The sequence below is a fragment of the Idiotropiscis lumnitzeri genome, chromosome 10, assembly GCF_059441095.1.
Source record: "Idiotropiscis lumnitzeri isolate Australia: NSW breed Sydney's pygmy pipehorse chromosome 10, RoL_Ilum_1.0, whole genome shotgun sequence".
In the NCBI taxonomy this organism is placed as follows: domain Eukaryota; kingdom Metazoa; phylum Chordata; class Actinopteri; order Syngnathiformes; family Syngnathidae; genus Idiotropiscis; species Idiotropiscis lumnitzeri.
In genome coordinates, this window is record NC_142400.1 from 17,139,264 (window position 1) to 17,153,459 (window position 14,196).

A 14,196-nucleotide genomic window follows, 5' to 3' on the forward strand; every position below is an offset into this window, starting at 1 on the left:
AACAAAATATTTGAGATGCACTGGTGTAGGCGATGTTGATACCAAATCTATAGTGTAGGAATTTCAAATGCCTTTGAGTAAATGTAGCCCAAATGTGTAAGTTCCTCAAAAAATATTCTCACAAAAACATTGTCGATAGATTTCTCCAACTGTACTCCAATATTCGAGTTTTTCATTATGCGAGATCGTTCAATGACTCTCTGAGAAAAGGTAAAAAGGGTGCCGAGTAGAGCGAGTCCCAAAAGCTGAATATTTCAATTTGGAAATTCTAATAAATATAAAAAGAGTAAGTATAATTTGTAAATGTATGCACTTCATTTGCATTAGGAATCCTTCATTTCCACCTTCTGTAACCATTATGCATTAAAAATGACTACTGGCTAGTCGAAACTTCAGATGGTCTCTATATGCTGTTCTTGTACTGTTCTTGCTTTTGTAGCTACTGTATTTCTAAGTTCTGTAGGTCTATATTGCAGGAGACTGCATGTTCTCTGTGTCAAAAATGTGCATGAAGGCATAGAATGTGATACGTTTGTTTATTTCTTGGTAACTGTTTCAATTTCTAAGTGGAATTTTGTCCTGCTTTTACTGTGTCCACAACACAGAATAAGGCGAGCTCTGCTTTTTCTCACTCAACAAATCAAGACGGCGGATGCGTGTAGGGTGGCGCAATGGGGGGGCACACTTTTTACAGCGGCTGCTTATTGTGATGACGCTTCTGCTCTCTTCATTATTCTATGGTGGGAAGCATACCTGACGTTACCATCTGGGTGTGATGGGAGACTGAAATTGTAATTTTTCAAAATATGAGCAGGATATGTGAGCAAATGAGATGGATGAAAAGTTCACGGGCCCCAATCTAGTCTCCTCCAAGGTATTTTTCCTGTGGACTGAATTTGATTTGAGTTTGACCTCAAAATATGGAGATGAGACTAGAGATTTTTTTTCAGATATTTACATCTGATCTGATTCTGAAACCCAGTTTAGAAGATACTATCTTTTTTTTAATTCAGTTTTCATTTGAGAAAAATATGATTTTTTTTTTCCGGGTGCAAGTTTAACACAAATTACAGTCTAGTTTGAGTTTTCCTTTTGGTATTTTGGACACTTTGGAATGGAGTGTTTTCCCAGACAATCTTTGTGCCATCCCCATTTGCATTCAAATCAGCATGGTACGGAACGCACGCCTGAGTATGCTGTCGCCCGTGCGTGTGGCATGCGATTCAAGACCATCTTGCACCTCCCAACCGGGGTGTCTTAGTGTGACCTCCAACCTCACCCCAAATATTGACAGAGATGCTCTTAAAACACAAGCATAACTCTCAATATAATATTGACTTGCACTGGCACGAGAGTGAACTTATGCTCTTTTTTATGCCGAGCGCACGGGCACCAAACTAAAATCTAAAAAAGGGCCTTGAATTTCTATGTAGATTTTCAGATACACGTTTTGCCTATGAAAACTCTATTTATACTTTTCTACTACTATGAAAAGATTTTTAATGTCCCAGAGAAGAAATGAAACAGTGATGAACTAAGGAATAGTAGATTAAGGCAACTACAGCAGTACAGATGGCCCAGAAACAACTGTTAGTGACATCAGTAACAACTTCCAGTGCATTAACGGTATCATGCGCTACTGTTCGCAGAAGACTTCAGGACAAAAGGAACAGATGCTTCACTAGATGATGTAAAAAACTTCAGTGAGAAGAATAAGAATAGGTATAACTTAACTGATCGGGAGAGCCTTCACTATGAAGCACGATTATACCCCAAAACACAAGGGAGTTAGTTAATCAGGGTGCAGAACTGGAAGGCTTTCGACAGACAATCTCCAAAGTTAAACCACACAAAGCATGTATTTTCCCGGCTAAAAGGAAATGAAATGAATAACCCCTCCCAAAACAAACAGCAACTGAAAGCGGCTGCGGTGAAGAATGCAGACGTTTGCAATTATTATCAGCAAAATATTTTCATGTAGATATTAAATCTGATTCACTCCATCCATTAGCCATCCGTTCTCTATAACGTTTATCGTCACCAGGGTTGCCACTGAGCTGGAACGTCTCCCAGCAGACGTAGGACAAGCGGTGGGGTACATCCTTGACTGGTCGCCAGTCAATCACAGGGAACATATGGACAAACAAACCCTCAATTCCACACCAGAGTCTTCAATAAACCAAAGAATGTGGGATGTGAGCATAAGTCAAGACTATCTGGAGAAAACACAAGCATTAGGACTGCATGCTAGCTCCTGCCCGGATTTGGATTCCCAACCTCATAACTGTGAGGTAGATGTGGTAACTGCTCGGCCTGACGGCTAATTTATTCACGTCAGTCTAATTTAATAACCTTTTCCATTTTTTTGTACATCATGTGGTGTTTTAAGTTTTGTATCAGATTCTGAGAGAAACACTTGGAAATGAAACATTTTTTTTCTTCTTCTTCTATTCGGTCGAGTGCAATCATAAAAGTATACTTTTGCATAGAGTGTAGAAGATTGTACTGTTAAAGGATCAAAGATTTTATGTTGTGATTTAAAACATTGAAATTAAAAACAATCAAAATGTAGAGGTTAAATACAACTTTGCGCAAAATGATCATTTGGATGCATAGAAGGACAGGACTCCTTCCCTCCCACTGTCAATATCACAACGGCATTGAAGGGAATCAAACCAAGGGGCTCATTGGTCACAGGCCGCATTCTCATTCACATGATAGAGCTGCCCCAAATCCGTATAAAAATGTCAAGTAATGTCACCGTTTTTAACTTAAGGCTAATTGCATCTTGGCGCACAGCAAGACAAATACACGACAAGAAATGATTGACAATGCAAAGCAAACGCACTGCTAATAGAACAAATGAAACACTGCCGTCTGCATCTCTTATAATGTTTGTTTGTGTTGACCTGCAATCACAGGTGGTCTTTTTGCGAATGTGTGTGTGGTTGATTGCCATGCATTCATGCATGTGTGTAAGCAAGCATGGCTTGTGTGCCTGTCTGATGAAGTGTCAAGGTGTGTGCGTTGAGACGGTGGCGTGAGGCGCTTGTGAGGCGTGAGGACTTGCCATTTTGACTGTTCATTTGCGCCAATCAGCCTCCCCCCGCATGCGCCCTCCCTCCTTCCTCCGCTCTCACTCCCTTTCTCTCTTTCTCCCCTTCTCTTTTCTGATTAGGCCCTCCGCGCCTCCATCAGGGCCCCAATCCCCCAGCTGTCAGTCGCCCGCTCGTCTGATTGAAAACAATCAGGCCTCTGATGGCACAATTACGCTGACCCCTTAACCAGCCGCCGCCACCATAATCAGTCTCTGATTAGGCTGCTTTAGGCCTCCTTCACTGCGCCCCGAAGGTTAATTTGAGCATCAGACGGAAGCGGACAGGAAGAGGGGACCATCGTCCGAAATTGTGAGAGGGGGAGCGCGCACCAATATCGCACCGATATAGCTCAGCTGTCAATCATTGTCACCGTGAGTTTTTTCAGAGAGTCTCACGCTCGGAAAATCACATTTTCTCTGGCTTTGTTCCCCCCTCTTCTTTCTTGCCATCCTTTGCTCTGCCTTCATGTAGCTCACCCCCATCCCTCCCCTCTCTCCCTCACTATCTCTTTCCCTCACTTTACCCTTTTTACACACACACAAACACACATGCGCTTGCTCTTTCAGCGTGGAGCGGAAGGAGTTGATTTATTCTGTGCCCCGAGGAAGTTGTGTGATGCAGCGTGACCTTCACAGTCAGCTGCCGCCGTGCAAACACACAGACACAGACACACACACGCACCGCATACGTACACACATACACACACGACGAAAAGCATGGGTGAGCGACGGCAAAGACAGTGCAGTCACCACAAAATGATGGAATCCTGACTTGCGTGTTTGTTGCAGTTTTCCACCTTTCGTGATGTTTGAAAGGAGATCAAAGTTAAGGCCAAGATAATAATGTATGATTTATGCATGCACACCATGCACATGCAAGTTCACCCTTTTCATCTCAACAGCGACACAATTGTGACTTATGTTGCACGTAAAAATATACTGTATGTTCTACTAAATCGTCTTCACAATAAAATCACTTTGTTTATGTGATAATGAAATCAGTAATCTCTTGCCGGCATTCACACCTCACAGCAGCTAAATAACCTTCCACAGCTCTCAAGTTCAATTACCCAGTTCGCCTGCATTAAACAAAAGAGTGTGCCTGTGGATATTTACAGTCTTGACTTTTGGTTGTTATGTTGGTTTGACTGAGTTTTTCATAATATCCTGTAGGTATCTTGAAAAATAATTATGATTAGGAATTCTCCATTGTTTCTTCCCTTCAAATCCCCTCCCTGCACATTTTTTGTTTATCAGTAATTTTTCCTTTTTCTACTGTTTTTTTAATCCCTTGGTGCTGTTTTGAACTCACCCACTGAGGGGCTAATAATTGATTACAGTTTCTGTTTCTCGTGAGTGCTAAGAGCCAGTCATTCACACTGATGTTGTGAATCAAATTGATTGTTTTACCATTAAAATTATATTGAGAACAAAATGTGCATATTCTACATATAAGAGTTTTTATTTGTTTAGAGACTTATTTGTATAAAAATGTAACTTTTTCTACATATAAGGATAATAGAGATTACAGCAATGATGTCATGGTAAATAGACTTACTTTGCATCCAATGTATTGCTATGATGTCATCCCTTTGATACGCTGTGCTGTATTAATAGAAGCAGTGGTGGGCGCTCAAGGCCTTTTCTGCCGGCCTAACAAAATCAAGAAATCATGATCATATTCTTCGCATTGATGTCAGATAATATCCTTGTGTTGAATTTTTAAGTTAGAGATTTTATCCAATCAGAATTCAGCTAGCCCTTGTTGCCAGGCAGGTTTCACAATACCAGGAGCACGCACTATTCGTCCGAGGCCTTCAGATGCAATCGTGCGGCCGTCTGTTCTGGGAGCTTTTACAGTTGTTAGACAGCTGCGATAGCCAATCAGATCACGAGTTGATGACAGTAAGGCCTTCTGGCTGGACTTACGTTGAAGGTGATGAACGTGTCTTGTGATTGGATACTCCTTGTGAGGGGGCAGCGCTATGCGGAATCAACACACCTGAAAGTCATAACTGGCGACCGCTTGAAAATGCATACATAATGTATTATTTATTTTTTTGAAGCCACAATGGACGAAGGAGGGAAAAGTGTGGATTTAATTGCAGATACACTTGCGAGGCCATTTTCAAGACGGACCTTTCAAAAGAAGCTAGGACTAGGTCGTCCAACACTCACTCAGTAGTGATTATGTGTCTTTCTGTATATTATTTCTCCAGCCGGGGTGTCATAAATTATGGTATTATGAGGGGTATTTATTCAAGTTGGACTAAGAAGGACTTCAGTGAAGGCCTAGGTGTGAAATGCACGGCCTGCCCCTGAATAGCAGTGTAAAGACCAGTTAATTTTTGTCCTCCATTGAAGCTTTTCCTATTAGGGCTCCTCATCTGAGACACAACTACCTGACCTCACAAAATGTAGGTGAGCTTCTCTACTGCTTATCCTGTTCGGGAGCATGGTCTATATTGCAAGGCACAATTGACAGCAACAGAATGACTGACAAAGTAATTGGCAACTCAACCTTTTGCATCCTGCACAAAAGTCAGGCGACATCGTCAGACATGCTCATCTGAGATCCAGTATAAGAGCTGTATTCTGCCTTTCCCAAGATAATGATGCTCACTGAGATTGGCATGTAAGAAAGATATGCATTTAACAATGTCGTTTATTTTTGATTTCGCAGTATGTACAGTTGTTCTTAACAATCAGTGGTAGGCATAGGAGCTACCTTTGAAGTGTACATGGCTTCCTTCACCTTGTTGTAAAAAAGAGGGCTTGGTGGTTGGGGTGGGACAATAATAACTGAGTAATCAGTATGCTTTGCAGAGTCTTTTGGTAGGAGGAAACCGTTTTCGTAGCACACAGCAATGTAGCCATTGAGGATGTTCTTGATGATGCCAAGGTCGTAGGTGAAGACATGATTGGTTGAGAAACTAGAGCATTCCTCACTTAGGTAGTCGAGGCGAGTCTGAGCATTCCTGGCCAACGATGCGGTTATGCAGCACCAGGAACTTGCTGTTGCTCACACTCTCAAAAGCAGCATCATCATTGGTCCGGGGTGTGCGGTGCTGTGGACAACTTCCCCTGAAACCTTCAACTTTCGTTTTAGTTTTCGCGACATTAACAAAGCAGTTGTTGTTTTTGCATCACTGGACCAGTTTGCTCACTTCCTTTGTGTAGTTGGCCTCATCATTATTGGGAATGAGTCTCACCACTGTTGTAACTTCGGCAAACTTTATAATGAGATTGGTGCTGTAGGTTGGAACACAGTCATGGGTTGGTAGCTTGAAGAGCAGTGGGCTGAGCACACATCCTGAGCTCAATGTGATGGTTCTGGAGGAGTTGCTGTCAACTCGCACACTTTGTGGTCTTCCTGTGAGGTAGTCCAGCAGCCAGTTGCAGGGAGATAAATTGTGTCGCATGTGAATGAGTTTTTGTACAAGCCGCTGACGATTTATTGTGTTGGGGTGGACATTCGTTTGTTGTGTAGCTCTTTTTGCTCATGCACTCATGCACACAGAAACATATACCGTTTCTCGGATGTATATTGTGGTAGTAAGTGACACAACAGCCAGCAACAATTGCCAATAAAAATGACCCATTTTGTCTGATAATTGTCTCTGTATTGTTACATATCATTCCTTACTTCATCATCTTTTTTATGTTATCCTTTTTAGTTTGTTGTCATGTGGTTGGAACATGACTGCCGCTACCAGTACACTGAGGATCTTCTGCAACATGTCCGCTATGGCCTGATGGACGTCTCAACCCTGCACCACCTAGCCTGTAGCCACCCTCTGGTGCAGTCCAGTTCCACTGTTGCTGCTCTGGTAGATGAAGCCCTGGACTACCACCATACCACCTTTGCACAGCCCCTTCACCAGTCCGCCCGCACCAGGCCTCGTTTCCAGTCCCTCACCCTCTACATAGCCGGGGGAAGAAAGCGTGAGGTGTGCAGAGTTCGGGAGCTACGTTACTTCAATCCGGCTGCACAGGAGCACGTACGTGTGGCGGGAGGCTCGAATTGGAGCGAGTTGACACCCATGCCCACTGGACGCAGCCACCACTGTGTGTCTGCAATGGGGAACTTTCTCTTTGTTGTGGGCGGGGAGATGGAGCACACCAGTGGGAGGACGTGTGCAGTGAGGACTGCTTGTCGATATGACCCCAGGGCAAACCACTGGACTGAGATAGCCTCCATGAAGGCCTGCAGAGAACATTTTGTACTCGGAGCTTTGGGTCAGTACCTGTATGCAGTGGGTGGCAGGAACGAGCTGAGGCAGGTGCTTCCCTCAGTAGAGCGCTACTGTCCTAAGAAGAATAAGTGGATGTATGTGCAACCCTTCGATCGTTCACTTTCTTGCCATGCAGGCTGTGTGGCTGAAAACCTACTCTGGGTGTCAGGTAAATCCCATTAGAGATACACACGATAATGTATTAGGATACTATTCAGACAAAAAAAAAAAACGGAGACACACCAAGTCCGATAAATTAATCAATAGAGCTTTATATTAACAACATCTTGGGAAGCAACGTCAATAAATGCATAGTTGTGTGACTTTATGATGAACTACATAGAGTTTTGCCAGAATCCTCTGGAATTTAAACAAAATGTCATAGAATGCATTCCTATGATTAAGTAGCAGCAAAGGAAGATCAATGCCATGTTTTCCTCCATGTTTGCTTTGAGATTAAAAGTTTAGTCTTCATGCAAAAACATAGTTCTGCATTTCCCTCTCTATGCTTTACTGTTTGCTAAAAGTGTTTTTTATTTTGTTTGACAGGTGGGGTGACAAACACAGCTCAGTACCAGAATCGCCTGATGGTATACGAGCCAGAACAGGTAATTATTTGCTTCTGTTACAATGGTGGCAGAAGCGATTGGCGTCTTGGTCATTTCAATCCTTGCAGTTGCAACAAATCAAGACAACAATTTAACATAAATCTTCTCTCTCAGTCACATTACAGTTTAGATAGGATTGGCTCTTAATTTGAAATATAAACATGTTTTCGAAGATTTGGAAGAACAGCACTCCAACACCGTGCCTCTTTACTCTCCCCAGTTAACTTGCTCTCACATGTTCAAAAGCTAAATTATCCAGTGATCAATTAAACTTGCATCAAAGTATTTTACACACAAAGTATTATCAATATAAACAGACTACAAAAAGTAAGGACAGTTTTTAGCACTGCTTTTTGACATCAAGTCTTATACAGTTAGAAAGCCAGTTCATTACACTTTCAAATTATGCCACATTTGTATAAAATTTGTTTGTTGAGAGAGAAATATTCTCTGACTATGCCAAACAGCTTTGCTTGATGTTGCCATTGACTTGTTTGATGGATTGGAGTGTCACTGGCATTTGGAAGAACCAAATCTTGGCATCTCCTCTTCATGCTGGTTCAACATTGCTGTTGGTTGGCATATAGGCACAAATAACACACCCAGGTTGATCCCACAATTCAATGGGGTTGAGGTTAGGACTCCTGGTCGGTCATGAGGAGTGTCTGATAAATCCTGCTCTGTGGGGCGAGCGTTATCATATTGGAGGATTGAGTTTGGTCCCTGACTGTGGCAATATAGGATTGCGCACTGGTATAGAATTTCATCTGGAAATCTCTTTGCATTGAGGTAGCCTCCAATGATGACGGGCATTGTTTTTCCATTACACTGCCTCCACCAAAATGTTATTCAGTCGTTTGCAGCAATCAACACAGAGTTCTCTGAGTGTTCTCTACACTCTGACCCCATGAGCCATCTGCCGTAGGCAGAATCTGGACTCACTGGCACTGCCAAACGTAACGTCCCACCGCATTCAGGTTTCATTGCACATGTTGCAGACACCAGCAAAAGCTCAAAAGAAGAGTCACTGACAACAGCAAAACTAGCTATTTGACATTTGCACAGAAGATTTGTCAATTTTTTCATGGACACAACCCACATACTCTGCTCTGCTGCTCACCCTGCAAATGCATATTTTATCCAAATGTGCCATCATCCAAAAAATAAATCAACAGGCTACAGTTGTGATGAGAGGATGATGGTATAGGATCATGGACAAGATGCCTTTATTAAGACGATAATGTTCAGTTTTGTCAGAGAGGTATTCATTTGCTGTTACTATACCTGTATTTTTTTTTTATTCTTGTCATTGTCATTGGTTGTGGTATCGATATATCATACATCATATTTATTATTGTAAGTAGTAGTGCTAGAAGTAGTGGTTGTTAGAGATCTCTCACGGCACGGCACACTGGTTGAAAATGAAATTAAAGTACAGTACAGTGAAAAATCATTTGAAGTGCAATAGTCACATGCATCCAATTACAGTGGAATGTAGTGAGCTCCACTATGTGTTTGTGTATGCATATGAGCCAGCTGTTAACAAGGCCTCTGCATCTTTCTACGGCTGCACATAATGTGGAGGTATGCGGCATGTTTACATGTGAGGCGCACATCCATATGGGTCCATGTTTGTTCATGTTGGCCTGGAAGCAAGCGAGGGAGGCCCGAGAGAGGCTCATTTGTATTCACCACCAATCTACATTCACCTGCCAGAGCAACAGCAACCCCCTCACCCACTGTACCCTCAACAGATGGCCACACGTCAACACACACACACACACACGCACGCACACGCACACACACTTTCTGTGCCTCAATCAAGCCCTCTCTCTTTCTCACTCTGTCTCACATATTCTCTAACACACAATCAGCTTCAATACACTTAGTGAAATGAGCAGGAACTGTCTAAAATGGAATGAAATTGGCAGGAAACTGATTAGTACAAAGCGGAGCTTCAGTGCTACATTATTTATCTAGTACACTGAGCATACATTAAATACCCAAAGCGTATAAATATGCTTGAATATGAATTTTATCTTTCCCATCACTTCTTTTCACTTGCTTTCAACCCTTCATTTACTCTTCACGCCCTCCTCTTTATCAGGACCAGTGGTTGGCGCGCAGTCCAATGTTGCAGAGGCGTGTCTACCATGTGATGGCTGCGGTGAAAAGGAAGCTTTACGTGCTCGGGGGTAATGACCTGGACTACAATAACGACCGAGTTCTGGTGCGCCACATCGACTCATACAACCTGGACGTGGACCAGTGGACACGCTGCTCGTTCAGCCTCCTCACAGGTGGGCAAAGTGGAGAACGCCCACAAGGAGTGGAGTGGAATGCAATTGCAGAGCATTTGTTGTTGATGTTGGGCAAGGTCTACATCGGTCTTTACTCAAATTAAAATTCAACTTATGAAACGCTCCGCCTATTTAAAACGATTGTTTTATTTATAATAGTGGTGAATTCATTAATCAATTTAATAATATTATTGTTGTTGTTTGCGGCTATACAAAATAATTATAAATACTATAATTTGGTCAACTTATTTGTTTGCACGAGAGGTGCAAATAATAAATTTACACCACTGCAAACCACGATAATAAGCAGATTTTTCAATCTCTCTCCGGTGTACTTTTAATGAGAAGGCATAATTTTTGTTTTGGGTCTCAATGCATGTTTATACGCAAGCCATGTACTGACCTACTAGCATCGTACTCCCTATTTCAAGAATCCAAGATATGAGCATGTTGAAAGTTTAGTCATAAAGTGGGTATTTTTATCCACAAGGAAAACTCATAGATGGAGTCAATTACTTCAATTATATTTAAGGGCTTATCTGAAGAAGGATGGCCAGTTGATCGCACATTCACATTCACTCCTATGGACAATTTAAAGTCTTCAGTCAAACTAATGGAAATTTTGGAATGTTGGAGGAAGCTGGAGTACACACGTGCACAAGGAGAAAATGCTAGCTTCAGACATGAAGGCCTGAACCAAGATCTTAACTAAGGTCTTCTCATTTAAAAGCAAATGCTCCACAATGCAGACTATTTTGGAGTTCACATCAAGCCAAATGAAAAAAAAAAACTCAGCCTAACGTTATCAAGCTTGCACATTAAAATAATCAACTGACTCGTTAAAAGTGTGAGACCTGTGCCAAGAGTAAGAAAAAAAAAACTCTGTTTTTCATTTCATATCCTTTAATTCCAATTTAATGAAATCATTATTGATTTTTATTTTTTTACACACACAACCTGGCATTGGCCCTTTACTTATTTAGATTCAAATTGAGACAACTGGATTTATCCCACAAGATTTGTAGCTTGCCAGTGTGCATTCATATTTGCGGTTAGCTCCTGACTAAATCAGAAATATCAAAGAAACACATTGAAGCACGGGACAGAGAAAGAAATGTCTGGGCATCAGTGCCTACAAATTGTAGGACAAGATACACAAGATAAAATGAGATCAAAGCAAGTACGTTAAAAAGACGACTGTGTAAAAAAAAAAAAAAAATAAATAAAAAGGCAAAAGAAACAAAAACAATTATGCGAGAAATAAATAAGTAAATAAAGTAAATTACATCAATCACATTCATCCCAATATTTTTCCTCACATCAGGCATTAGTAAGCACTAACTTATGGTATACAGTTGACACTCTTTGCTCACTAGTAGTGAATATTTAGTCACTTGTCGCTATCGACTGTGGTCTTTTTGTTGCAGCCATTGAAATTAAAATATACCTTGGTCGTGTTTAGATGATAACAAATTGCTATTTATCAAGAGCACTTGATCTGGCGACAGCTTGAGTGTCGTACATCCTGTGTAAAAGAAGCTTCCTACTTTATCCTGAGTCATTTCATTACAATACTTTTCACAAAAGCTCATACGCTTGAAAGTTTCAATAAAATTAGTTCATTCTTCTGTGTATTATCTTTTTATGGTTCTTGATGTTATGTCTGCAGAAGGTAAGACTGGATACTCCATCACTTATTACAGCGACTATCTTCCTTGCGTGGAAGTTAAAACTGTGAAAGTGTCATCAGCTTGAATCAGATTTGAAGCTCTTCTCCTTCTCAGGTCAGAATGAGTCTGGAGTGGCAGTCCATGATGACAGGATCTACGTGGTCGGAGGGTACTCGATTTGGACCAATGAGCCTTTGGCATGCATTCAGGTGATGGAGGACTTTAACACTCAAAACTTGTCATGCTTTTACCTTGACACGGCCACTGGGGTGCATATGGCATGTGCATGGTCTCTAGGAAACACCAGAGTTGTGATATTTTTAAGACAAAAGTTTTCTTTTTTTAATTAATTTTTGACACTAAAATAAATCTGATTTGCAGAAGTGGGCATTCCGTCAATACTGACGGAAAGGTTCGTCAGCAGGCACATTGCGTCGATTCTTTTATTTCTCTCCCGAGGTGGGGGCTGAAAAAAAATAAAAAATCATGACTACTTATGTGAGAGGCTCATTTGTTTTCTCAGAAAAGTATGACACTCACCACAAACATACGTACGGAAGCGTGGAACTGCCAACGTGAAGAAAACATTTTAGACTTATCTTTTTAGCATTTAGCCTCTATTTTATCAAATATTTTTATGTAAACAAATCAGCACCAGGCCCATGTGGTTTGAATGTACAATTCATCAATATATTTTTGCTTCCTGGTTCACAACAGCTGTCTACCAATGAACAGAAAGCTTGCATTGGGTCTGACACCATTATAGTTGATGGATACATTTAGAAGAGACAGGAGTAGGCAAGACAGGAGCGTGTTGAAAATAATGGTGGACTGACCACGGTGAGCTGGGGAAATTTACTGACGATCCTAAAATAGCAGTCAGGAACTGTGATTTAGATACTTGCAAGTCGCTCTTTTTCGGCTTGAAATAATGGCGTAATGCTACTGAATGTCGAATGATGGACCGGCAAAATTTACTGATGCGCCCATTACTGCAAATTAGTGCAAATATTATATAACGCTTCACAACTTGTAAAATTTCCTCAGGAAGGTTTTTTTGAAACAGTTTAAATAGAATACAAAACTGAAGCTGCCAAGTTAGTGAAACACAAAATTTAAGTTACTGTGAGAACCTTAGGTGATGGCTGTATTCACAAAGGCCTTAGCTCTTTTTCCCCCCATTGGCATTTCATCTTAACAACAGCATTTCTAGCACCAATAAGTCTTTTGTCATTGTCAAGTTTTCAGTATCAGCGCTTCCAGTAGCTCATGATGTAAATAATTCCACATGAAGCTTTTTATTTTGCAGATTACTGTTTGGCATTTTTTTTTTTTTTTACATCTTTACACATTTTGAACAAATCTGTGTATGTCCTGTTTCAGGTGCTGGATCTGAGCCGAGAGGGAGAAGAGGAAGTTTTCTACGGGCCAACGTTGCCATTTGGCTCAAATGGAATAGCAACTTGTTTCCTCCCAGCTCCATATTTCACATGCCCCAACCTTCAGACACTCCAAGTACCCCATCACAGGATTGGTGCTGTTTAAACCACTGGTGAACTCTGCTAAGATGCAAACGGGATGGCGGAACAGCCATACGTATGACAGTCAGTATTTGCAAATGTGATTTGAAACTAAAGTTAAAGGTGGCATTTACTGTTACACATGAGATTAACACTCTCTTGACAAGACTTGCTGCTTTCCTATCCCAAACCTATTGTGTTTCCCTGAAATGCAAACTAACACTCTTGGTGTCAAAAGTGATTAACGAGAAAAAAAACAAAAAAACACCCCAAAAAAACAGTGTAGAGGGGCACTAAATGCAAAACCTGGAAAGTAAATATTTTAGCCTATTCAATTATTCACTATTTACTGTCAATAAACCTGAGCAGCAAGATGTTTTTTTTTCCCAAACCTTGAATAAAAAACACTTGGGTGGTGTAAATGCTATCACCCTGTGGAATAGCAGATTCCTAACATGTTCAAGACTTGTAAAAGAATATGTTTGCTTAGCATTCTCAATACATAACTGAACAGATAACTATTTATCATGCTGATTTTCAAGGCAGACTGTTTGAACCAAAATAATTCAGTGCGGTGCTGCAATTCCCTTGTCTGTCTTTGTGTAAGTGAGTAGTGTGTCGACTTTTCAAAAATAAATATAAATGACGTATAAATGTGATTTATGTATGATTGGTATATCTGGAACATCAATCGAAAATTAGGGTTTAGACTCCCTGATCATAGAGCAGCAATATATAAGTGAACAGAAAATTGATGCAATGCATG

General features: G+C 41.0%; 1 protein-coding gene across 4 annotated transcripts in view; it reads left to right on the forward strand.

Annotated features, from left to right (window-relative positions):
- The window catches only part of klhl32 (kelch-like family member 32), a 32,899-nt gene extending 18,815 nt beyond the window's left edge, over positions 1–14,084 (forward strand). For all 4 annotated transcript variants that reach the window (XM_088306581.1, XM_088306582.1, XM_088306583.1 and 1 more), the window contains 5 exons: positions 6,775–7,501; positions 7,882–7,940; positions 10,048–10,240; positions 12,025–12,119; positions 13,294–14,084. In XM_088306581.1, coding sequence (XP_088162707.1) covers positions 6,775–7,501; positions 7,882–7,940; positions 10,048–10,240; positions 12,025–12,119; positions 13,294–13,455 — 1,236 coding nt within the window. In that variant the 3' untranslated portion in view covers positions 13,456–14,084. The remainder of the gene's footprint in view (positions 1–6,774; positions 7,502–7,881; positions 7,941–10,047; positions 10,241–12,024; positions 12,120–13,293) is intronic.
- Positions 14,085–14,196: the final 112 nt, after the last annotated feature.